General features: G+C 37.9%; 1 protein-coding gene and 2 pseudogenes across 1 annotated transcript; all 3 read left to right on the top strand.

Moving 5' to 3' along the window:
• Positions 1–88: 88 nt before the first annotated feature.
• On the top strand, positions 89–16,248 carry LOC112163755 (annotated as a pseudogene).
• On the top strand, positions 589–7,257 carry LOC112163756 (annotated as a pseudogene).
• A 1,180-nt stretch (positions 16,249–17,428) lies between the features above and the next one.
• On the top strand, positions 17,429–19,561 carry LOC112165865 (alpha carbonic anhydrase 7). The gene is made up of 6 exons (XM_024302565.2): positions 17,429–17,555; positions 18,003–18,220; positions 18,311–18,520; positions 18,636–18,803; positions 18,888–18,941; positions 19,158–19,561. Exons 1-6 carry the CDS (start codon positions 17,459–17,461, stop codon positions 19,242–19,244), a joined length of 834 nt encoding a protein of 277 aa, XP_024158333.1. The 5' UTR covers positions 17,429–17,458; the 3' UTR covers positions 19,245–19,561.
• Positions 19,562–24,109: the final 4,548 nt, after the last annotated feature.

Below are 24,109 nucleotides of genomic sequence, written 5' to 3'. Positions count from 1 at the left end.
CTGCTCTTGCTTGTGGCTCAACATAACCCGTCTGAACCAGCTTCCAAAATCCCTTAGACCTCAGTAGATTTTCCATGAGCATTGCCCAATGGTCATAGTGCCCACTGAAGCGTGGTATGGTAGGCTGCGTGAAATCTTTCTCTTCACTCATCTCTCTTATTTTTCAAGTCACTCAAGAAGACTACAACTCTCCTTTCTCAGGCCCCAGTGGAAGGGGGCTCTGATACCAGAATGTTAAGAACTTTGAACACAAGAAGAATGTGAGCAAGAACACAACACAACTGGACTTGAATGACTTATCATTGACAATCAACTTCGGCTATTTAACAGCCATTACAAAACAGAAAAATGAGAAAAACTTGCAGCCCACGTAGATAGATACCAACGTGATAATCTAACTGAGAAGAATTCAAACACTAACAGCACTACTCTAGAGAATAGGACTATCCTAGAGAATAGGCAACTTATTAACAGAAAAACAAAACTCCTAAGTTTAAGGACTTCCAACTCTATCAAATACAAGTTCTTGATGTTGTTCTTAGAGCTACACCATCGGAAAAGTAACAATCTGATCTACTCCTTATAAAACTTTTTTTGATTCCTTTTTCTGTCATAGCTTTATGTTGTTTCATTTTGTTTTTTCTATCACAGGTACATTGTTGTTGGGAGGTCATTTGTCTCTACTGAGCTTGGGCCAAAAGGCAGTCTAGGTGAAGGTTTGGAATACTGGAGAAAGTTTACGCCCAATCCAGATAGGACTTTCCCTTAATAGTGGTATTGTATTGACTTTATTTTCCATGTTTTGAGCATTATACCAACTCAGACAAAATGCCTTCGCTCCAACTCTGATTCAAATTAATATTGCAGATGTGTGTGTGAGATCTTTTTTTGAACCAATTTTGGTGACTGAGTTTCTTGCTAAACATTTTAACCACACTGATCGCACCAAGCATTTGGCTGATCGTGATTGTATAAAGGTACATATTACCTAGTTATCAACATATCATGTGCATGAAGCTACATTGAATTTCTGATCATAATTTATTTGATGCATCTTTAATCTGTCTTAAAGGTTCTTCCCCTAAGGTTTATTTATTATTATTATTTTTTACAACTAGTTTATCAATTACCTCCATTATATGATATTAACATTTCTCCACACATGCTCTGCATGTGTAATTTTTTTTTCCAGAAAATAAAAAAGAATACGGTTATTGCAGACAAAAGTTAATGTGAGAGAAAAGTGGGGATTATGGATTCTTGTTTGTTTAGTTTTTTAATAAAAATATATTTTGTGAAGGGTTTTTGTCCATTTACCCCATTTTAAGAGATTTTTTTCCCCACTTACTCCATTAATTTTTTTAATTCATTCTTACCCAAAACACTCTAAGGAGGTGTTCCCTAATACCCTATTAAGATTTTTTTTTTTGTTTTCTATTTTTTTTAAAAAATACCATTTTACCCTTATTCCTTTATTACTGAGAGAGAGAGAGAGAGAGAGAGAGAGAGAGAGAGAGAGAGAGAGAGAGAGAGAGAGAGAGAGAGAGAGAGAGAGAGAAACCATAGGAGACTTCGCCAGAGCCCGGTCACCGGCCACTGGAATCCTGTAACCGGTTGCCTGATTCAGGCTAACTTTCGCCTAAATCCGATCACCGACCGCCGCCCACCGGAATTTTCTAAAAACCTCTATTTCCCTCCAATAAATGTCTATTGCCCCCTAATTGACGTCTATTGCCCCTCAATAGAGGGGCAATAAACCTCTATTGTCCCCCAATAAACGTCTATTGCTCCCCCATAGAACTTTCGGTTGTCGGAATGAGAACTAATCTTCCTAAAATTAGACAAATAAAACTTTGATTAAAGAAAAAAAATGAAGAGATTATATAAATTCAAAACGTCTATTGCCCCCCCCAGTAGACATTCAAATTTTTTTTTTCTTTCCTTCTGCCCCATACTTAAAAAAAAAAAAATGATTTGGGCACCCAGAAATGCTCTGGGCACCCACACATCTTCTCCAACTGTGAGACGTGAAGACCTGGACCTTTCTCTCTAGCGAGTCAAGTTGGGGGGGCTCCTCGACCAGGTCAGACATTTTAAGGGCCTACCTGTAAATGTCCGCCAAGAGCCCCTTTGTCTAGGTGGTGTGTCGTCGAACTGAAAACTAGACCACTCGAATTGATCAGAGGTCGACGACTCAAAAGCCTTAAGTCGGCGTCGGAGCCACGATGTCGGAACTTCCTCCGCCGCTGAAACCTTCTTTGCCACCTCTGCCGTGCAAATTATGCTCGCCTCGGCCGCCGCTGTCCCAGTCCTTCACTGGAGAGAGAGAGAGAGAGAGAGAGAGAGAGAGAGAGAGAGAGAGAGAGAGAGAGAGAGAGAGAGAGAGAGAGAGAGAGAGAGAGAGAGAGCGTGCTGCACATCGAGGAGAGAGGAGAGAGAGAGCATGCTGCACATCGAGGAGAGAGGAGATAGAGAGCGTGCTGCACATCGAGGAGAGAGGAGAGAGGCTCTCTTGTAATTAATTAATTGAGGATAGAGGAGCAAAATTGTCATTTTATTTTAGACATGATAAGTGGGAATAAAAATCTATTACTGGGGTAAGTAGGATAGTTTTTGTTCATTTTGGTGCTTTGGGTCAAGGACCATTGTGAATGTCACAATTGTCCTTGTGATTTAATTAATTTTCAAAGTTTTTTAATCTTCTAGGGTTATTTCTGTCAATTTTTTTTATTTTGGCTAACAAACCTTCTTTTGTTAATACTAGTATAGATTTTTAATATCCACTTAAGGTTTAACATTCTGGGGTTAATTATGTCTATATACTTGTTTTTGTTGAGACATTTTTTTTTTTTTTTTGAAACGTGTTGAGACATTCTTTGCTTATGCATGAATATTTACTTGTGTTTTTATTTCAGCGAAACAGTTTATGACATATGTTAATAATTATGCACAGGTGAAGAAAACCTTGAAGCGGGTCAAGGTAGAAGTTCGTTTAAGGGACTGGACCAAAAACGAAGAATTTAAGAGTACTTACACAATCAATGGACTATCTGCAGAACCATTGGGACAGTTAAGGTCAGTCTTTTGTAATCTTTTTACCTGGTTAATTATATGTAGCAAGATTGTGTTTTAATTTATTTTGATTGAGCTTACAGATAGATATTTGTTTTGTTTGATAGTATTATTTAATTTTGTCTCTTAGGCCTACGTACTTGTGAAGATGAGAACACATCAGTTGTGCAATATTATCGTAAGAAGTACAAGCTTGGTCTCAAATATGTAGCTTGGCCAGCGATTCAAGCTGGCAATGACTCAAAACCCGTTTACTTGCCTATGGAGGTTCTCTTATTCTCGACCTTATAAACTGTTCATTATCTTGTGTGCCTCTCTTCTAATTAAGGATGGTAGTTGTCTTTAGATAGATGATCTTTCTTTTTCGTCATATACTTCTGCAGCTTTGCTCAATTGTTGCTTGGCAGAGATACACAAAGAAACTGAATAAAAAACAAGTCACTAAATTACTAGAAGCAACTTGTCAACGTTCTCGGGACAGGGAAAATAATATAACACAGGTATACCATCACTGGCTGGTTTTTATTTTGGAAATGAATATTTCTATCTTCTATGTGCTCATACTGTTACATGTAACATCTATATATGGACAGATGATTAGGCAGAAAACCAACAATAGAGACGATAAAGAATCTCTTATAAGGAGGGAATTTGGATTACAAGTGAGAGAGGAAATGGCATTGGTTAAAGCTCGAGTTTTACCATCTCCATTGGTAATTCAGGATCTTCAAATTTTTTGTTTCTTATGTTATTATATTTTTTTTCATTGAGTGTAACATTGTTGGCTACAGCTTAAATACCATGACAGTGGTCGTGAAAAGAGTGTTCATCCCCAGATGGGGCAGTGGAACATGACAAACAAGGTTGATCTCATCTACTAATTTTGATTTATGAGAGAAAGTGAGGTTTAAATTAAAATTATATTACTGATTTTTTTATTCAAATGTAGAAAATGGTTAATGGTGGTAAATTGCAAGTCTGGGCATTGGTCAATTTCTCCAGAGTATCCCAAGATATTACTTTCGAGTTTCTTGGGGCTTTGGTCGATGTGTGCAACAGTAGGGGGATGGTATGGCTCTGATCCTATACTGATTATTTAGTGTCATTTTTGCCTCGAATTGTTTGAATTGACTGGTTTCTCTTTTTGATGAATTTTTCTAGGAGTTTTCTCCCCAATCCTTGCTTCCGGTACAGTCTTCTCATTCCGGACAAATTGAGAGGGTACTCAGCGATATTCACAATTTGTCTGCTCAGAAAGGAAGACAACTTCAGTTCTAGATTATCATTTTGCCTGATAAAAGTGATTCATCTTATGGTGAGTATCAAACCAGGACCCTAAACTCTGTTGTCATGCAGTAAAGTGTAACTTAAAATTTGTTTATGCTGATTTAATTGCAGGGAAGATCAAACGAACCTGTGAAACAGAATTAGGAATTGTGTCTCAGTGCTTAGAGCCCCAGAAAATAAAAAGGTGGAATACACAATATTTGGAAAATCTTGCCCTTAAGATCAATGTGAAGGTTTGTTCTATAGAGTCTGTACATTATCTTGGGCATTTCCTGTTGGTTGCAACATTAAAATTTTGTGATAGAACAATAAAATATTTTGTAGGTTGGTGGACGAAACACTGTTTTAAATGATGCAATTTATAAGAAGATGCCTGTTGTGACCGATCGCTTCCCCACAATTATATTTGGAGCATATGTTACTCATCCAGCAGCCGGGGATGACAGTAGCCCATCAATAGCAGCAGTGAGTTTGATCTTCTATTATTATTTTCTTGAAAGTTGTTGGTGGTATTGTTTTAACTCATTAGTTCTGTCTAACAGGTCGTGGCCTCAACGGATTGGCCAGAGGTCACAAACTACAGAGCAATTGTTTCGGCGCAGCATCACCGCGATGAAATAATCGAAGATCTCTATAAATCACACAAATCTGAGAAGGGTTTGGTTCATGGAGGATTGATAAGGTTAGGAGTTTTAGTATGTATCTGTGATTCTTCTTTCTCCTTTAACAACCATCTTTCTTATTTTTTCTTTGTTTCTCTTCTCTAGGGAACTTCTCGTTGCATTCTACAGACAAAAAAGATTAAAGCCGTCGAGAATTATATTCTACAGGTAATTTCTAGTTTTTTTTTTCTCTTCAGTCGAGCAAAATCGCACGACATAACTGATATATGATCTGTTGTTACCTGACAGAGATGGGGTCAGTGAAGGCCAATTCAGTCAAGTTTTGTTACATGAGTTGGATGCTATAAGAAGGGTATATAACAGATAATAGGCAACAATTCTCGTGATTTATTTTATGAATAGAGCATGTTTGAATTTATATCTTCTTCCTTCTTCTTTTTATAAAACAGGCATGTCTCTCTTTGGAGGAAGGATATATGCCAACAGTAACGTTTGTGGTGGTACAGAAAAGGCATCATACTCGCCTTTTGCCTGCTGATCATAGCAATCGTGGTCAGATGGACAGGAGTTGTAATATTCAACCAGGTTTCAAGTTTTTATCTCCATTTTCACCAAATAAATGTAACTTTTGTTTTCTGGTTTTGAGTGTAACAGTTTCAACCTTATTGTGTTTAGTACAGAATTAGGTACAGTTTCAACCTATAATTGTGTTTAGGTACAGTTTCAACCTAACTTTTGTTTTCTGGTTTTGAGTGTAACTTTTGTTTTCTGGTTTTGAGTGTAACAGTTGACACCGAGATTTTTCTCCCTACAGAATTTGACTTTGATCTCAATAGTCATGCTGGAATTCAGGTACTGGTGTGTCGTTTACTTACAAAATCGTGGTTTTGTCAGTGGTCCAGGCTGCACATTTTGTTTAGTGGTTTAATTTGAATTCTGCTGTGGATCTCATGATTGTGTATGGAACGCAATGTTTTCAAATGCGAAAGCGAAGGCGAAGGCGTCTTATTAGTGCCTCGCGAGGTGAGTGCCTCAAGGCGATGAGGCGACCGCTTTTCCCGTAAATATTATTCTAATATATTACATTTATAAATTATATTCAAATACATAAAAATATAAACAAATAAATATATTATCAGATTATTGAATTCTTTGGGCTTTTGGCTTTGAATATGTAAATGGGCCATTATCTTTTGCATGTTACCTACCTATATTGGATTGGCCCAAAGAAATTTTCAGAAAAGGGACCTGTATAAAACGACGTCGTTTGGCTGAAGGAAAGGAGAAACAAAAATACACGTTATTCCATCTTCTTCCTTCCGCCTCCCGCCGCATCAGACCTCGCCTTCGGCAAAAATGGCTGCCCCGACGCCTGGGCGGACGCTTTTCCAGCAGCAAGCCTCAGTTTAGACCGGCGAGGCGTTTTCCGGTCGCCTCACACCAGAGCGCGCCCCGGGCTCGCCTCAAAATCGCCTTTGAAAACATTGATGGAACGAGCCGTACAGCACACTCCATGTTTTGTTGACGAAAACAGATTTACTGCCGACGGTTTGCAAGTTTTAACAAATAATTTAGAGGAAAATTCAGTCACCGTCCCTAAACTATGCTGCCAAGGCCAATTTGATAGCCGAACTCTCAAAAGTATCAATGTTATACCAAAACACGTATTTTGACATCAGCGTGATACTTCCGTCAAAAATCTCTAACGGCTCCATTTGTTTGCTGTTGTGTTGTTTGCTTACAAAATCGTGGTTTTGTCGGTGGTCTCAATACACTGCTAAGGATGCATATTTTGTTTAGTGGTTTAATTTGAATTCTACTGTGGATCTCCTGCGCGTGTAGGGAATGAGCCATCCAGCATATTACCATGTTTTGTTTGACGAAAACAGATTCACTGCTGATGGTTTGCAAGTTTTAACAAACAATTTATGTTATACGTAAGTACACAGATTTATTGATTCATTCATTCATTCATTTGGAAACAAATTTTCTTTTCAATGACTTTGAAAGTTGGATCCAAATAACATTTCAGGTACGTGATGTAGAGCGAATGGCGATAAGGATTGAAGAACAGTTAGATAGTGCAAAAGGTGGAAAACCCAGTTTGTTGCAACTTTGGCATTCGGTGTCCGAATCGCGATTGCTATAACTTTCTGGAAACGGAATCGCTCCAGGTGTGGGCTTTTTCAGGCTTTCAGGGTCGTTTAGGGCCTCAAAACTTCAATTTACTATTTTTCAGAATTTTTGGTTTTCTAGTTTGTTTTGGATTGGTTTCGTTTTTACCCGTGGGGTTTAGGGTTTCATTGTTAGTCACCCTAGGGTTTCTTTTCTCATATATAAGCAACCTTAAACGGCTGCAGAACCTATCTTTTATCATATTATCAATTAAATTGAGAGTTTTCTTATTTATCTATGGTATTTATCTCTGGTGGACTCCAGAATTCTTCTTTTAGGTTTATTGCTTGTAAACCTAGGGTTACTTTTCCGACTGCGTTAGTACGTAAGGTGCACTCGATCGATTTCTTTAGGTACTCTTTCCTTTTTCTTTTTTGCTTGCATCATCTATTTTTCTTGGATTTTGCTGTTTCCTAACGTTTTGTCTTTTGCGTGCATTGTCACTTGCTTACTATGCTCATCTAGTAAAGGTTCTACAACTAGCGGGGGTGCACAGGTTCTCCGAGCCCTTCCAGAGATCAAAGAAGTATATGTGTGTGTGTGTGTGTGTGTGTGTGTATCTATATATATATAGATAGATACTAGATGGGCCTCACACACTGTGTGTGAATATTGATTTTTTTTTAATAGGAATTGGGATTTTTTTGTTACATGAGTGGGTAGTTTTTCATAGAAGTTGGTAGTTTTTTTCAAGTTCTTATTTGTTTCACTTTCACCATTTTTTTTTCTTTTTCCTATTTTCTGTTTATTTTTTAATTTGACTATATTACCCCTATTTAATTTATGAGTTGTAAAGTTTTTTAATATAAGGTCATTTTGGTACTTTTTTTTGTTTTGGCTAACAAAACGTCTTCTCTTAATAATAGTATAGATATATATATATATATATATATATATATAGGACAAAATACTGTTTACTCCCTATACTTATAGGGTTTCGACGTTTCAGTCCCTGACGTTTCAATTTCACCTAAAAACTCCCTAAACTCTCCAATTTCACCCAATTAGTCCTTACCGTCAATTCTCCGTCAAAAACTCAGTTACTTTACTGACGTGGCATGTTTTTCACATTAAAATGACTGTTATACCCTCACTGACAAAAAAAAAAAAAAACTCTCCTTCTCTTTTCTTTTTACCTGTTCTTCTTCCTCCGTGTCCCTCCTCTTCGGCCTTTTCTTCCTCCATGTCCCTGCTCTTGGTTGTTCATGCAAAACTCATTTACCCAGTAGGCGAAACCAACGGGAGGAAAAAGCAAAGCTTATACTACCATCAATTCAAATCCCACACATCCCAATTACCATTTAACAAATATCCACAACCAACATGAACCCAGTCTCTTTCCCGAGACGAAATTTGAACAAAACAAGCAAACTAGCAGATCAGAGAAAACAAATAGAGTCATACTGACGTAGCATCAATCTCACAAGAACTTATTCATATTCAATTAAATCCCTGATTCAAACTTCAACCACCAACATATATACCTGAAAACCACAAAGAATTGAAATTTAAAGTATCTTGCACTGAATCAGTTTTAGGGGGTTTTTCCATAGTTCTCTCTGCTACCCACGATGTCGGCCACCTCCTTCCAGTTCTTCTGCTATAGGTTCCCTCTGCTCAGCTTCCATTCCGACTTCTGCAAATTCATCATCTCAAATTGTTCATATTGCACGCGACCACAACATGATTCAAATGAAATCAACTCTAACTTCTAAACTCACAATCCACAACTTCAAAAACAAAATCAAACAAAATAAGTAAACCCAAACTGCAATCAACTTGAAAGATGAACTATACAGTCTTCGACTACACAAATACAAAATGTTGATGAGAAATTTTACCATGGTGGTCCAGTGGTATAGGAAAGCGGGTCCAATTGTTCGAAAGCTTCAAAATCTGAGCGACGAAGCTGAGAATTTCATTGGTAATTCTTGGCACGGAACCGCCGCCGTCTTCTTCCGAAAGCTCCGTTCCGAACTGGCATCAAGTTCGCAGCCAATTTGGAGATTGATGGAGAGAAACGAGAGGCCTGTCTTGAAGCTCCTACCCAATTCCGCAAGATTGTTTCGAACTCTCAAGAGCGCCGGCGAAGGTTGAGAATCGGAGGAGGGAAGGGGGGATGACGACGGTGGAAAGTCCAGCGAGGCCACAAGTAAGGACAGAGGACAAGTGAGCATATCCATCCAATAGGTAATAAGATTTAGCCTTTGGATTGATCCCGATGCTGATAATCACAGCTATGATGAGGCCGTAGATCCCAAGCACTCCAGCCATGACCACCGGAACAATCGATTTCACGACCAGCTCCTGCCGCATCACTCCCATCGAGGCCACGCCCACGCCACTCTTGGTGGTCCAGTACGCCGCGCCCATGCCTGTGGCAAGATCAGAAATTAAATCAAAGTTCTAGGAAGAAACGAGTAAAATCAAGGGATCTGAGATCGGGGAGGGACTTACAAGAGAAGACGAGAGCTGCGGCGGTGATGATGAGGATGGAGACGAGAGAGGGGAAGAAGAAGAGGTAAAAAGAAGAGAGAGAGAGAGAGAGGAAAAAATAAAAATAAAAATAAATAAATAAAAAAGAAAAGAAAAAGAGAAAGTGAGGGTATAACAGTCATTTTAATGTGAAAAGCATGCCACGTCAGCAAAGTAACCGAGTTTTTGACGGAGAATTGACGGTAAGGACTAATTGGGTGAAATTGGAGAGTTTAGGGAGTTTTTAGGTGAAATTGAAACGTCAGGGACTGAAACGTCGAAACCCTATAAGTATAGGGAGTAAACAGTATTTTGTCATATATATATATATATAGATCCTACATGCCTGACTTTGAAATTAGCATGTGAGGTTGGAGTTTAGGGTCACTATTTGATCTCATATCCACCTGTAGACTGTTCAGTTTTTAGGTACTAATTTATATATTATCTCTGCAAAATTTCAGCCAAATTAATGGTCTTTAAGATACCTAATTAAAAAATAATAATAATAAAAAAATAAAAAAGAGAGAGAACAAATATAAAAAAGGAAAAAAGTTAAAAAAAAAAAGGAGAGAAAAAGAGTAGGAAAAAAAAGAAAACAAATTAAAAAAAAAGAAAACAAATTAAAAAAAAAGAAAACAAATTAAAAAAAAGAAAACAAATTAAAAAAAAAAAAGAAAAGAGGGTTAAAAAAAGAGAGAACAAATAAAAAAAAAGAGAAAAGAGAGTTTTTTTTTTTAAAAAAAGAGAAAAGAGAGTTAAAAAAAGAGAGAAAAAAAAGTTTAAAAAAAAAGAGTAGGAAAAAAAAACAGAGAATAAATTAAAAAAATAGAGAAAAAAGAGTTAAAAAAAAGTAGGAATAAAAAAGAACAAATTAAAAAAATAGAGAAAAAAGAGTTAAAAAAGAAAAAAGAGAAAAGATAGTAAATTTTTTTTTTTTTGGGTTAGTAAGGGTAAAATAGTCATTTTACTGTTAAAATAGTGCCATGTCAGCAAGATAACAGACTTTTTAACGGAAAATTGACGACAGGGACTTTTTTTGTGAAATTGGAAAGTTCAAGGACTTTTTAGATGAAATTGAAACGTCAGGGACTGAAACGTCGAGACCCTATAAGTATAGGGAGTAAACAGTATTTTGTCCTTGAATTTAATATCTTTTCAATTACGGAAAGGATCGAGAGTTTAAGGTGGCTCTCACTTTGGCTAATAAGCCAGACCTTTATCAACTACAACAGTTCTTGTACGTGCAGCCAGCGTGTTGAAACACCTCAAGAGGCAATACAAGTTCTTGATATTGTTCTTAGAGCTACACCAGCGGAAAAGTAACAATCTGATCTACTCCTTAATAAACTTTTTTGATTCCTTTAATTTTCTGTCATAGTTTTATGTTGTTTCATTTTGTATTTTCTATCACAGGTACACTGTTGTTGGGAGGTCATTTTTCTCTACTGAGCTTGGGCCAAAAGGCAGTCTAGGTGAAGGTTTGGAGTACTGGAGAGGTTTTTACCAGAGTCTACGCCCAACCCAGCTAGGACTTTCCCTTAATATTGGTATTTTATTGACCTTATTTTCTATGTTTTGAGCATTATACCAACTCAGAAGACAAAATGCCTTTGCTCCAACTCTGATCCAAGTTAATATTGCAGATGTGTCAGCGAGATCTTTTTTTGAAGCCATTTTGGTGACTGAGTTTCTTGCTAAACATTTTTACCACACTGATCGTTCCAAGCATTTGCCTGATCGTGATTGTATAAAGGTACATATTAGCCAGTTATCAACATATCATTTGCATGAAGCTATCTTTACTCTGTCTTAAAGGTTCTTCCCCTAAGGTTTATTTATTTATTTTTATTTTCTTACAACAAGTTTATCAATTAGCACCATTATATGATATTCTTAATATCCACTTAAGGTTTAACATTTTGGGTCTAATTTTGTCTATTTACTTGTATTTGTTCAGACATTCTTTGCTTATGCATGAGTATATACTTAGTGTTTTTCTTTCAGTGAAGCAGTATGACATGTGTTCATAATCATGCACAGGTGAAGAAAACCTTGAAGCGGGTCAAGGTAGAAGTTCGTTTAAGGGACTGGACCAAAAACGAAGAAGTTAAGAGAACTTACACAATCAATGGACTATCTGCAGAACCATTGGAACAGTAAGGTGAGTATTTTATAATCTTTTGACCTGGTTATATGTAGCAAGCTAATTGTGTTTTACATATAGGTATTTGTTTTGTTTGATAATGTTATTTAATTTTGTCTCTTAGGTTTACTTGTGAAAATGAGAACACATCAGTTGTGCAATATTATCGTAAGAAGTACAAGATTGATTCAAATATGTAGCTTGGCCAGCCATTCAAGCTGGCAATGATTCAAAACCCGTTTACTTGCCTATGGAGGTTCTCTTGTTCTCGACTTCATAAACTGTTCATTATCTTGTGTGCTTCCCTCTAACTAAGAATGGTAGTTGTCTTTAGATAGATGATTTGTCTTTTTCATCATAAACTTCTGCAGCTTTGCTCAATTGTTGCTGGGCAGAGATACACAAAGAAACTGAATAAAAAACAAGTCACTAACTTACTAAAAGCAACTTGTCAACGTCCTCGGGACAGGGAAAATAATATAACACAGGTATACCATCACTGGCTGGTTTTTATTTTGACAATGAAATATTTCTATCTTCTATGTGCTCATACTGTTACATCAATGGACAGATGATTAGGGAGAAAACCAACAATAGAGACGATAAAGAATCTCTTATAAGGAGGGAATTTGGATTACAAGTGAGAGAGGAAATGGCATTGGTTAAAGCTCGAGTTTTACCATCTCCATTGGTAATTATGGATCTTCAAATTTTTTGTTTCTTATGTCATTATATACTTTTTTTCATTGAGTGATTGTATTGTTGGCTACAGCTTAAATACCATGACAGTGGTCGTGAAAAGAGTATTTATCCCCAGATGGGGCAGTGGAACATGACAAACAAGGTTGATCTCATTTACTAATTTTGATTTATGAGAGAAAGTGTGGTTTAAATCAAAATTATATTACTGATTTTTTTTTTTAATTGTAGAAAATGGTCAATGGAGGTAGATTGCAAGTCTGGGCATTTGTCAATTTCTCCAGAGTATCCCAAGATATTACTTTTGAGTTTCTTGGGTCTTTGGTTGATGTGTGCAACAGTAAGGGGATGGTATGGATCTGATTCTATTCGGATTACTAATTATCATTTTTTCCTAGAACTGTTTGAATTGACTGGTTTCTTGATGACTCTTTCTAGGAGTTTTCTGCCCAACCCTTGCTTCCAGTACAGTTTTCTCATCCTGGACAAATTGAGAGGGTACTCAGGGATATTCACAAGTTGTCTGATCAGAAAGGAGGCAACTTCAGTTATTGATTGTCATTTTGCCTGATCAAAGTGATTCATCTTATGGTGAGCCAGGACCCTAAACAGTGTTGTCATGCAGCAAAGTGTAGCTTAAAATTTGATTATGCTGATTTAATTGCAGGGAAGATCAAACGAACCTGTGAAACAGAATTAGGAATTGTGTCTCAGTGCTTAGAGCCCCAGAAAATAAAAAGGTGGAATACACAATATTTGGAAAATCTTGCCCTTAAGATCAATGTGAAGGTTTGTTCTGTAGAGTCTGTACATTCTCTTGAGCATTTCCAGTTGGTTGCAACATTAAAACTTTGTGATAGAACAATAAAATATTTTGTAGGTTGGTGGACGGAACACTGTTTTAAATGATGCAATTTATAATAAGATGCCTGTTGTGACCCATCGCTTGCCCACAATTATATTTGGAGCAGATGTTACTCATCCAGCAGCCGGGGATGACAGTAGCCCATCAATAGCAGCAGTGAGTTTGATCTTCTATTGTTATTTACTTGAAAGCTGTTGGTGGTGTTGTTTTAACTCTTTAGTTCTGTCTAACAGGTCGTTGCCTCAACGGATTGGCCAGAGGTCACAAACTACAGAGCAATTGTGTCGGCGCAGCATCACCGCGATGAAATAATCGAAGATCTCTATAAATCACACAAATCTGAGAAGGGTTTGGTTCATGGAGGAATGATAAGGTTAGGAGTTTTAGTATGTATCTGTGATTCTTCTTTTCCCTTTAACAACCATCTTTCTTATTTTTTCTTTGTTTCTCTTCTCTAGGGAACTTTTCGTTGCCTTCTACAGACAAAAAAGATTAAAGCCGCCGAGAATTATATTCTACAGGTAATTTTTTAGTTTTGTTTTTTCTCTTCAGTCAAGCAAAATCACACGACATAATTGATATATGATCTGTTGTTACCTGACAGAGATGGGGTCCGTAAAGGCCAGTTCTGTTCAAGTTTTGTTACATGGGGTGGATGCTATAAGAATGGTATATAACAGAAAATAAGCAACAACAATTCTCGTGATTGAATTTATAGAGCATGTTTGAATTTATATCTTCTTCTTCTTCTTTTTTTTTTTTTTTTTTTTTAATAAAACAGGCTTGTGCCTCTTTGGAGGAAGGATATATGCCAACATTTGTGGTGGTACAGAAAAGGCATCATACTCGCCTTTTCCCCGCTGATCATAGCAATCGTGGTCAGATGGACAGGAGTGGCAATATTCAACCAGGTTCCAAGTTTTTATCTCCATTTTCACCAAATAAATGTAACTTTTGTTTTCTGGTTTTGAGTGTAACAGTTTCAACCTGATTGTGTTTAGGTACTGTTGTTGACACCGAGATTTGCCTCCCTACAGAATTTGAATTTTATCTCAATAGTCATGCTGGAATCCAGATACTGGTGTGTGGTTTACTTACAAAATCGTGGTTTTGTCAGTGGTCTTAATATACTGCTAAGGATGCACATTTTGTATAGCGGTTTAATTTGAATTCTGCTGTGGATCTCCTGCTTGTGTAGGGAACGAGCCGTCCAGCACACTACCATGTTTTGTTGACGAAAACAGATTCACTGCCGATGGTTTGCAAGTTTTAACAAACAATTTATGTTATAAGTAAGTACACAGATTTATTCATTCATTCATTTGGAAACAAATTTTCTTTTCAATGACTTTGAATGTTGGATCCCAAATAACATTTCAGGTACGCAAGGTGCACCCGATCGGTTTCTATAGGTACTCTCTCTTTTTCTTTTTTGCTTGCATCATCTATTTTTCTTGGATTTAAACGTTTTGTCTTTCGCGTGCAGTGCCACCTGCTTACTATGCTCATCTGGTAAAGGTTCTATACAACTGGCAGGGGTGCACAGGTTCTCCGAGCCCTTTCGGAGATCAAAGAAGATGTGAATGTGTGTGTGTGTCTATATATATATATATATATACAGATCCTATCCAGAGCGAGGCATCACTTTGAAATTTCAGAGCGAGGTTAGGGTTTAGAGTCACTTTTCGGTCGCATATCCACATCTCAACCGTTCAGTTTTTAGGTACTAATGTATAGATCATCTCTACAAAATTTCAGCCAAATTGATGGTCGTTAAGGCATTAATAACTGCCTTAAAGCTAGTATGGTTCAGGTTGGACAGATTCAGTTCGTCCATTGGTTTAAGCGAGTTATATATATTAGTACTTAAAAACTGAATGGTCGAGATGTGGATATGAGACCGAAAAATGACTCTAAACTCTAAGCTCGCACTTTAATTTCTGAGCGAGGTCTCGCACTGGAGATATATATATATATATATATATATATACACACATATCATATCCAGAGCGGAGCTCCGCTTTGAAATTAACGTGTGGAGTTTGAGTTTTGGGTCACTTTTTGGTTGCATATCTACATCTCGACCGTTCAGTTTTCAGGTACTAGTGTATAGATCATCTTTGCAAATTTTCAGCCAAAAATGTTGATCGTTAAGACATTGATAACTGCCTTTAAGCTAGTACGGTTCAGGTTGATAGATTCAGTCTATCCATTAGTTTAAGCGAGTTAAATATCTTAACGATCATTAATTTGGCTGAAAATTTGCAGAGATGATCTATGCACTAGTTTCTAAAAATTGAACGGTCGAGATGTGGATAAGCAACTGAAAAGTGACCCAAAACTCAAACTTTACAAGTTAATTTCAAAGCGGAGCTCCGCTCTGGATATATATATATATATCATCGTATTGAAGTATAGACAATTTCTTTCGCACCAAGCCGCCAAGTAACGAATTTCATGGCTCCAAATCCTTTGTCCCCAATTTCTTGTCTAGACAATTTCTTTCGCGCCAAGTAACGAATTTCATGGTTCCAAATCCTTTGTCCCCAATTTCTTGTGTCCTTTCCTGTCCCTCCATTAACATGTTGACATATGTCATTTCATGTCAACTCACTTAACAGTCATCTAACTTTGTTAACTGGAAATTAAAAAAAATCTAATTACAGAAGAAGCAAAAAACACAGATGCAATTCCAACTTGAAACTTCTTCGAGTTCTCTCTCCAAGTGGAATTCACAGAGCTATACTCACCAGAAAAGAAAATTAATGAATCCTTTTTTTGCGTTCTGTTCAGTTCGGTTACCTTCACATTTCTCATCTCTTTTTAGATGGGTCAATCTGGTTTTGCTTCTTATGTTAGAGATTTTGGTTATGCTCAAATTCAATTTCGGCATCGAAGGGGATTGAGTCTTCATCCGGGTTGTCTTCCTTGCGATTGTTCTAGAAATGGATCGCACTATATATTTTATATCATTTGGTTGCTTTGATTTGATTTTGCTAATGGATTTGTATAAAATCTGGGTTCTTGTTGAAATCTGGGTTCATGTTGGAATCTGGGTTCATGTTGACATCTAAGTTCATGTTGGAATCTGGGTTCATATTGAATTGACGAAGACACGAAGTCAAAAGAAGCTTATGTAATCTTCGTAAAGTTCAAAGAATCCAACCATGATTAACATGGGCATGAGAGGAAGAAAAATCTAGAAATTGAAATAGTCAGCTGGTCTGGATTTGCCATGATTTTCATCGCTGACCAGATGTATAGCAGATGTTAAGCATAATTGCTTTAGAGGTCAGGGATTCATATGGATGTGTTCTTCAAGCTGTTGGCGTTATATACAGGTCGAGATTCCATATGAATCTGAGAGAGATAGAGAGAGAAGATGAGAACTGCAGTCTGTTTTTCATACTTTTTTTTTTTTTGTCAAAACTCTATTTTTCATAGCTGTTAGTTTGCCGTTAGAAAGAGATAGAAAGGAAAAAGGCTAAACGAAGTTAGATTGCTGTTAGTTGTCTTAGGTGGCAAGACACGTGTCAAAAACTGATTAGTAGACAGGGGAGGATGCAGAAAATTGGGGACAGAAGATTTGAAGCCGAATTTCATTACGATTAGGTATCTGAAAAACCGTATCACATGTTTCGTGTTTTACCTCCCATATCGCCCTCAAAGTTCAAATAACCAACAACCACCAACCACCAATGACCCAAATATTGAAACTGACTCGATCAATAAATTCAAAATAGAGTACTTTATTTCAAGATCAAATGGCGTCTACGCAATAGAAAACTTAATAAATAAAGAAAGAAAAAGAACAGTTCTGGCATGGGTCTTCTACCTTGTTACTTTAATGTATTTGATTTCAATTTGTCAGTTGACTGTGAGGCAACTTCTCATTGCCTCCTTTCAAACTTGTGGAAGTATATATCACTATTTCACATGAGACATTGTCTAGTCATGGCCGGTCCCGTAAGATGAAATTTAGAAAAAGAGTATGTCATCGTTTTCTGCGTTCATACTACAACAGAGGCTGATACAGTGAATTAGTGATATGCTATCCTCTATATAAGCTAACGTCCATATGATATGCTCCCAGTGCAGCTTGATCGCAGCTCAAAAATGTTGAAGCTACCCAGCCTATTAGTTTTGGTTTGCAGCATTGTTCTTGTTTTGCATTCATACCAAGCAACCTCACATGATGAACATGATGAAGTTGGTAATAAGGGCAAGCCTATATGATCTACTATGTGGTGGATATGAAACATTTTATTATTATTATTCATGATCTGTATATTTTAAGAGTTCGCACAGAAGGAAATATTTGCTATGTAATAGCATGTTTTGATTAGAGTGTCCTTGGATTTATGAATTCCTTCTAATGAGTTTACTTTATAGAGTAGTACGTACTCCATGTCCATGAAAACCTACTTATATGGTTATTATCAATTTTAGAGTATCTTTTTATGAGTTACTTGGAGGTTAGCTTTGAGGTTAAGATGTTATAATCTCATATACTAAAAATGAGATTTATTAATTTATGGTGGGATTTGAAACTGGATTTGTCACGTACTTTAGATATTCCTTAATTAGTACTTCCAAATACCTCATGCCCTTAATTAGATCTAACCATACATTTACATGTTTCTTATTGTTGATGGTGCAGAGGATCAGATGGAGTTTAGTTATGACGACGACAGTGAGAAGGGGCCAGCTAGATGGGGAAAGATACGCCACGAATGGAGCATGTGTAACAATGGATCGTTGCAGTCTCCGATCGATCTGTTAGATGCCAGAGTTGATGTAGTCTCAGATTTAGGGACACTTCAGGATAGCTACAGGGCTTGCAATGCCACTCTTAAGAATAGAGGCCATGATATGATGGTAAGAGAAAAACGAGAGAGAGAGGGAGCACTTGAAGTTGGATTTGGTGCAATCTAATTCTAATTCTATCTCTATAATTTGTGGATGCAGTTGAAATGGCAAGCTGATGCAGGATACATTCCAATCAATGGAACTCAGTATACAGCCAGACAATGCCACTGGCACTCACCTTCTGAACACACCATCAATGGCAAGCAGTTTGATTTAGAGTTGCATCTGGTTCATGACAGTCCAAATGCAAGCATCGCTGTTATCGGAATCCTGTATAAGATTGGAAAACCAGACCCATTTTTGACACAGGTAATCATAAAATTCTTACATTCATGATCCGACCTGCATGTGACTCCATTATTGCATTTAGTTTTATCACTCTCTCTTATGCTTGTTGTGCTTGATCGATTCTGTTTCTGCTCAGATGATGGACCACTTGGAAGACTTATCTGATAGCATTAACGAAGAGAAAGTGATTGGTATGGTTGATCCAAAGCAAATAAAAATTGTCAGTACGAAGTACTACAGATATATAGGCTCTCTTACAACTCCTCCTTGCACACAAGATGTCCTATGGACCCTTGTTGGAGAGGTTTAGTTTCCTACACTTTCCACTTGTTTCTATAGTTTTTAGTGATCGAGAAAACTGGATCTGAATCTCGTTTTAACTCATCAGGTGAGGACTGTCTCTAAAGAACAGGTCAAATTCCTCCGCAAAGCTGTTCACGATGTAAGTTCAATAGCTACTCGATCTCTAGAGTATGATAATCTCTTGACATATATGCTGCATGTTATACTGTCACTGATGAATCAGGATCACGTAATTAACGGTCTTGATTCGGAATCTGGCAACGTAACTAGTCAAACAATTTGGCAAAATATTTAATTTGCATATGCATATAAAAACATTGATATATATGCAATACTAATGTGGAAGATTTTGCAGGAGTCAGAAACTAATGCAAGACCAGTACAACCGATAAACAGGCGCTCGGTGAAACTTTATAAACCCAGTACACAGGATCAGAATTGAATATACCTAGAACTTTGTGCCTCAAGCATCACAATCTATCATTTATCGCAAGGTTTGACACTAAAAGACGAAGGATGCATAGACTAGGCTATCTAAACAAATAATGTTCATTAGGATTTCTCTAGCAGATCTTTCTTTTTACACCCTTTTTAGCTTCTTTTTACATCTTTTATGTTACATGCAAAATTCATATTGAAATACTGTAGAGAATAAAGCAGAAATAATGAGAATTACTAGAAAATATAAGAGTGGAGGGCCATGTATTATGATGAATTAATTAATCAGGTTTAAGTGTTTGGCCCAGAATATATTGAATGAGTACTGTGATCAGGTTTAAGTGTTTGGCTCAGAATATATTGAATGAGTGTGATATATTGTATCAATCTGACGCAATAAGCTAGTTTGACTTCAGTATAAACATCTTCTGTTACCAGTTACCACTCATCAGCAAAAGATTAATTATGCCTAGTACTAAGACGGATGAGTTCACAAACAAGATTCTTCATTCTAGAATCAATGGTGCCTTTCTGAATAGCTTCTGGTAATCAAGGTGGTCCAAAAAAATCTTTTAAAATTATAAACCTTGACATTTTGAAGGCAAGTATCAAACAAGTGAAACCAACAATCTAACAACTAATATGTGATGTGAGCCCTGACCAATAGGATTCTAACCAGCAAATAATAGAGCACCTAAACATTGTTAAATAAGTCTTATTCAGACAACAGATGGATTCCTAAACATTGTGAGCAGTGACCAAATGGAATCTAACCATTTATATCCTCCAACTATGGATTCTTATATGAATTGTCTCTTTTAACCAACTGATGAATTTACTAAACATATACACAATTAATAAAGTGATGGTGATAATTAACGAAGAAAACTAACTACATGATCAGTAGCCTTTTTCTAAAGAACCTTAGCCATGCAGTGAGCCACAAGATATCAGAGAAATTTTGAGCAAAATCAATTATAAACAAACTTTAATAACTATATACCGTGCTTAACTACTACTCATTTTATGACATTAAAGTACTAAATGATGGACAAATATTCTACCAAACGTGACGATCGACTTCTGTTCCTACCATTCTGGCAAGGACGTACTTCAATGATATCATCGATCGATGGCCTGTGGAGAGGATCATCTTCCACACATGCCTTGGCTAAAACAGCCAAACAAAGAGCCTCCGCAAGAGGGTAATCTTCTAACTTCTGATCCATGAAGCTCCTTAGCTGCTCGAGGAAACCTCCTTCACGATCTCCCCCTCTTAAAAATTTGATGGATTCCTTAAATAACTTCCCGTTGATGTCCTTTCTGGCTGAGATGAGCTCCAGCAAAACGACCCCAGAAGCAAAAATATCCACTTTTTCAGAAGCTGAGCCGTATAGAAGGTACTCCGGTGCAACCCATCCTTTGTTTTAGGAAGATCCCAATGCAGAAAGAGTTCCGATATTTGCAAGTTTGGCCCTCCAATTTTCTGTTACAAAAATATTTCTACTGTTTATGTTTAGGTGAGCATAGGAAGGGAAAGTACAGCAGTGCAAATAGTGAAGTCCTGTGGCAATATCAAAAGCTATTTGTGTTCATCCAGACCACTCAAGAGGATTAGATGTATGAGACAAGCAGTCCCTCAAGCAGCCATTGCTGGGAAGCTCAAACACTAGATATGACCAGGACAAGTCACTTTCTCCATTAGAAACACCCTCCAAGTTCAAGATATTGATGTGGTTGATTTTGGAATGGATATCTATAACATGGCTAGTTTCGACAAATGTCATCTGCTTCGTCATCACTTCAGCATTGTTTATCACCCCTCTACAGACTAGAGCACCAGTCTTGTTCTCTTCATTCAAATCCCTTGCTGCTTTCCTGATCTCTTCTATGCTGTAGTTGAACAAAGAGTACTTTAATCCAGCAAGAATATCCGGAGATAAACATGTCGACATTGGAGAGCTTGATCTACCTGTTAGACTGGATTTGAGAGGACTTCTGACTGTTGAAATTGAAAGTGGAGAGCTTCTAGCATTAAAGGAGTGCAACTTCTCAGTCTTCCACTTCTTTAAGGCCCTCCTATACAAAACTACACATGCAATCAATGGTAAAAGCAGTAGTGAAAACCCAACAACAGACCCTGCTATATACAAGCTCCTTGTGCTGTTATTTGGCTTTACGACAGAAATTGTGGGAAGAAAACCAGGAGCTGGGGGTGGAGAATCTGGAATATTGAAGTTCAGAACCGGAGGTTCTCTCAAGGGAACTAAAATAGTTGTGTTTGGAAATATAGTTGGATTTGGTGGCTCTAAATTATTGACTAACCATAAATCTTCTGGAGAGATGCCGAACCTCTTACTCAACAGGATTGGTACATACGATGTCTATCTAAATGCGGAGAGAATGGAAGAGCTACTGCTCCGGCAGCGGTCTGATAGGGAAGAAGTTCAGTCGCCGGAGCCTACTGGTGGTCGTAGGTTTGGTCTCCATCCTGAGCGGCGGCGGGGTTGGTCAATAAGGGCCCCGGATCTCCCGTTATCTGGGCTAGTTTGTTCGAGGGCGGAGAAGGATGCTGGAGAGATGCCAGTAGTTGAAAAAGGAGAATCTGTAATGGAGGTGGACCAGACAGTTATGGAGGATGAATTTCAAACGGGTCCGCAGTCGAAGCGGCAATGCATGGCGTCGCCGGGGGAGGTGATGCCGGTGGAGGAGCTGCGGGAGGTCCCAATTTTGGTAAGTAACAATTTATCAATAGCTTTGATGGGGATCGCGGATTCACGGCAATCACAATTGATGACAGCGACAAATTTGGGGTCAGTTGACTGATCAGTTTTCAATGCCTTCCTTAAAGTTGTGTGCAAATGGAGGAGTATTTTGTGGGGGATGACTTTAATTCTCAAAAAAATCTTGCAGCTAAGTCCCAAAAGGAGTTGATTACATATAGTTCTAGAACCTTCCAAAAAAAGAAGGCTACAACTTTGCATGCAGGTGGGGTTTCTGAGATGGATTCTAGAACTTTCCAGAAAGACCACGTCTGCTCAATCCTTGACAAGGGTTTCTAGTGGTGGAAGTGGGAGGCAAGAGGAGGCTGTTTTGTCTCCCAAGACATCGAAGCCTACAAAAAATTTGTTGGATGTCCCTCCAGTGAAAGAGAAGGATTCTATTAAGAAGTGTAAGGGTGTTGTTTCGGTGTCGAAGACTTCAAGCAAAGGACGTGCTCAAAAACGTCTCTCCGTGATGGGTCCGGACTCGACCCATCACAAGTCATGAATATATTATGCTAGAACTGCCAAGGACTTGGGAATCCTTGGACAGTTGAGGGGCTTAAAGGGTTGGTAACCCTAAATCATCCCAGTATTTTATTTTTAAGCGAAATTAGATTGACAATAAATGAGATGACAAGTATTAAAAGACAGTTAGGGTGGCGTGGTTGTTTTTCTGTTTCTTATAAGTTTGTTAAGAAGAAAGGTGACAAAGGATTTAGTAGGTCTGGGGGAATTGCACTTCTTTGGACTGAGGGTATGTCTGTGAAACACAACACTTACTCGCAAAATCATATTGATGTTGTTGTGGGTGAGGATGGAGATTCGAAGAGGTGGAGATTTATGGGTGTGTATGGGCACCCAAAGGTGGAAGACAGACATCTTACTTGGTCCCTTTTGAAATCCCTTGTTTCGAGTTGCGGTTTACCTTGCCTGTTGGACGGGGGGATTTTAATGAAATACTCTTTAGTTGGGTGAAGGAGGGAGGCTTGCTGAGGTCCAATAGACAAATGGACGGCTTTAAAGACGCGGTTGATTTTTGTTATGTCTGACATCAAGGCAGTCGGTCCGATGTTCACCTGGTCAGGTGTTCGAGGTGACGGGTTGGTGAAGGTTAGGCTTGATAGGTTCTTGGCTTCATCTGGATGGTTTGATTTGTTCCCATGCTCTAGGGCACTTAATCTCAAGCCTAACAAATCCGATCACTTACCCATCATGATTGAGGTGAGATGTACTCGAGCTAAGTGTAGAAGGAGGAGGAAGAGGTTCCGGTTTGAGGACTCTTGGCTCCATGAGGAGGAGGGTAGTCAAATGGTGGAATTGGGTTGGAATAGTGGGACTGGGAATGACCCTTTTTCCACCGTTTGCAACAAAATTACAAATACAAGGGATGTGTTGATGGGTTGGAGTCACTCTCACTCTAATAGGCTTAAAGAAGAAATAGAAAAAGTCAGAGATCAACTAGCTTGCTTTTTTGTTTGTTCTTTCTCAGCTCCTGATCCTAGTGAGGAACGGAGTTTCCTTGAAGCTAGACTAAACGACTTATTGATGAAGGAGGAGAGCTTTTGGAGGCAACGATCAAAAGTTTTTTGGCTCCAAGATGGTGATTTAAACACAAAGTTTTTTCCATCAAAGAGCAAGTAATAGACGAAAGAAAAATCTCATAAAGGGTTTGATTGACAAAGGGGGTCGATGGTGTACTGCTGATGAGGAACTAGAGGGCATTGTGTTGCGGTACTTTAGAGAGCTTTTTTCTTGTTCTAGTCTCAGTTCGGAGGTAAGTGTTGCAGTGAGTGTTGTACAACGTGTGATTACTGATGGTATGAATGAAAAGTTGACGCAAGAGTTTTCAGAATAGGAAGTGTATAGGGCACTCAAGCAAATGCACCCTTTAAAGGCACCCGGTCCGGATGGCTTTTCAACAGGGTTTTATCAGAAGTTCTGGGACTTGGTGGGTGGAGATGTCGTAAGGGCAGTGAGGAGTTTTATGGGTTCAAATGATGAGATGCGGCTATTGAATAGTATGCATGTCACATTAGTGCCTAAGGTAAAAAAATCCTCAATCTATGGGACAATTACGGCCCATAAGTTTGTGTAATGTGCTATA

Source organism: Rosa chinensis, chromosome 5, assembly GCF_002994745.2.
Source record: "Rosa chinensis cultivar Old Blush chromosome 5, RchiOBHm-V2, whole genome shotgun sequence".
Classification (NCBI taxonomy): Eukaryota; Viridiplantae; Streptophyta; class Magnoliopsida; order Rosales; family Rosaceae; genus Rosa; species Rosa chinensis.
Note: the sequence above shows the minus strand (reverse complement) of the source record. Positions and strands in the feature narration are given on the sequence as shown.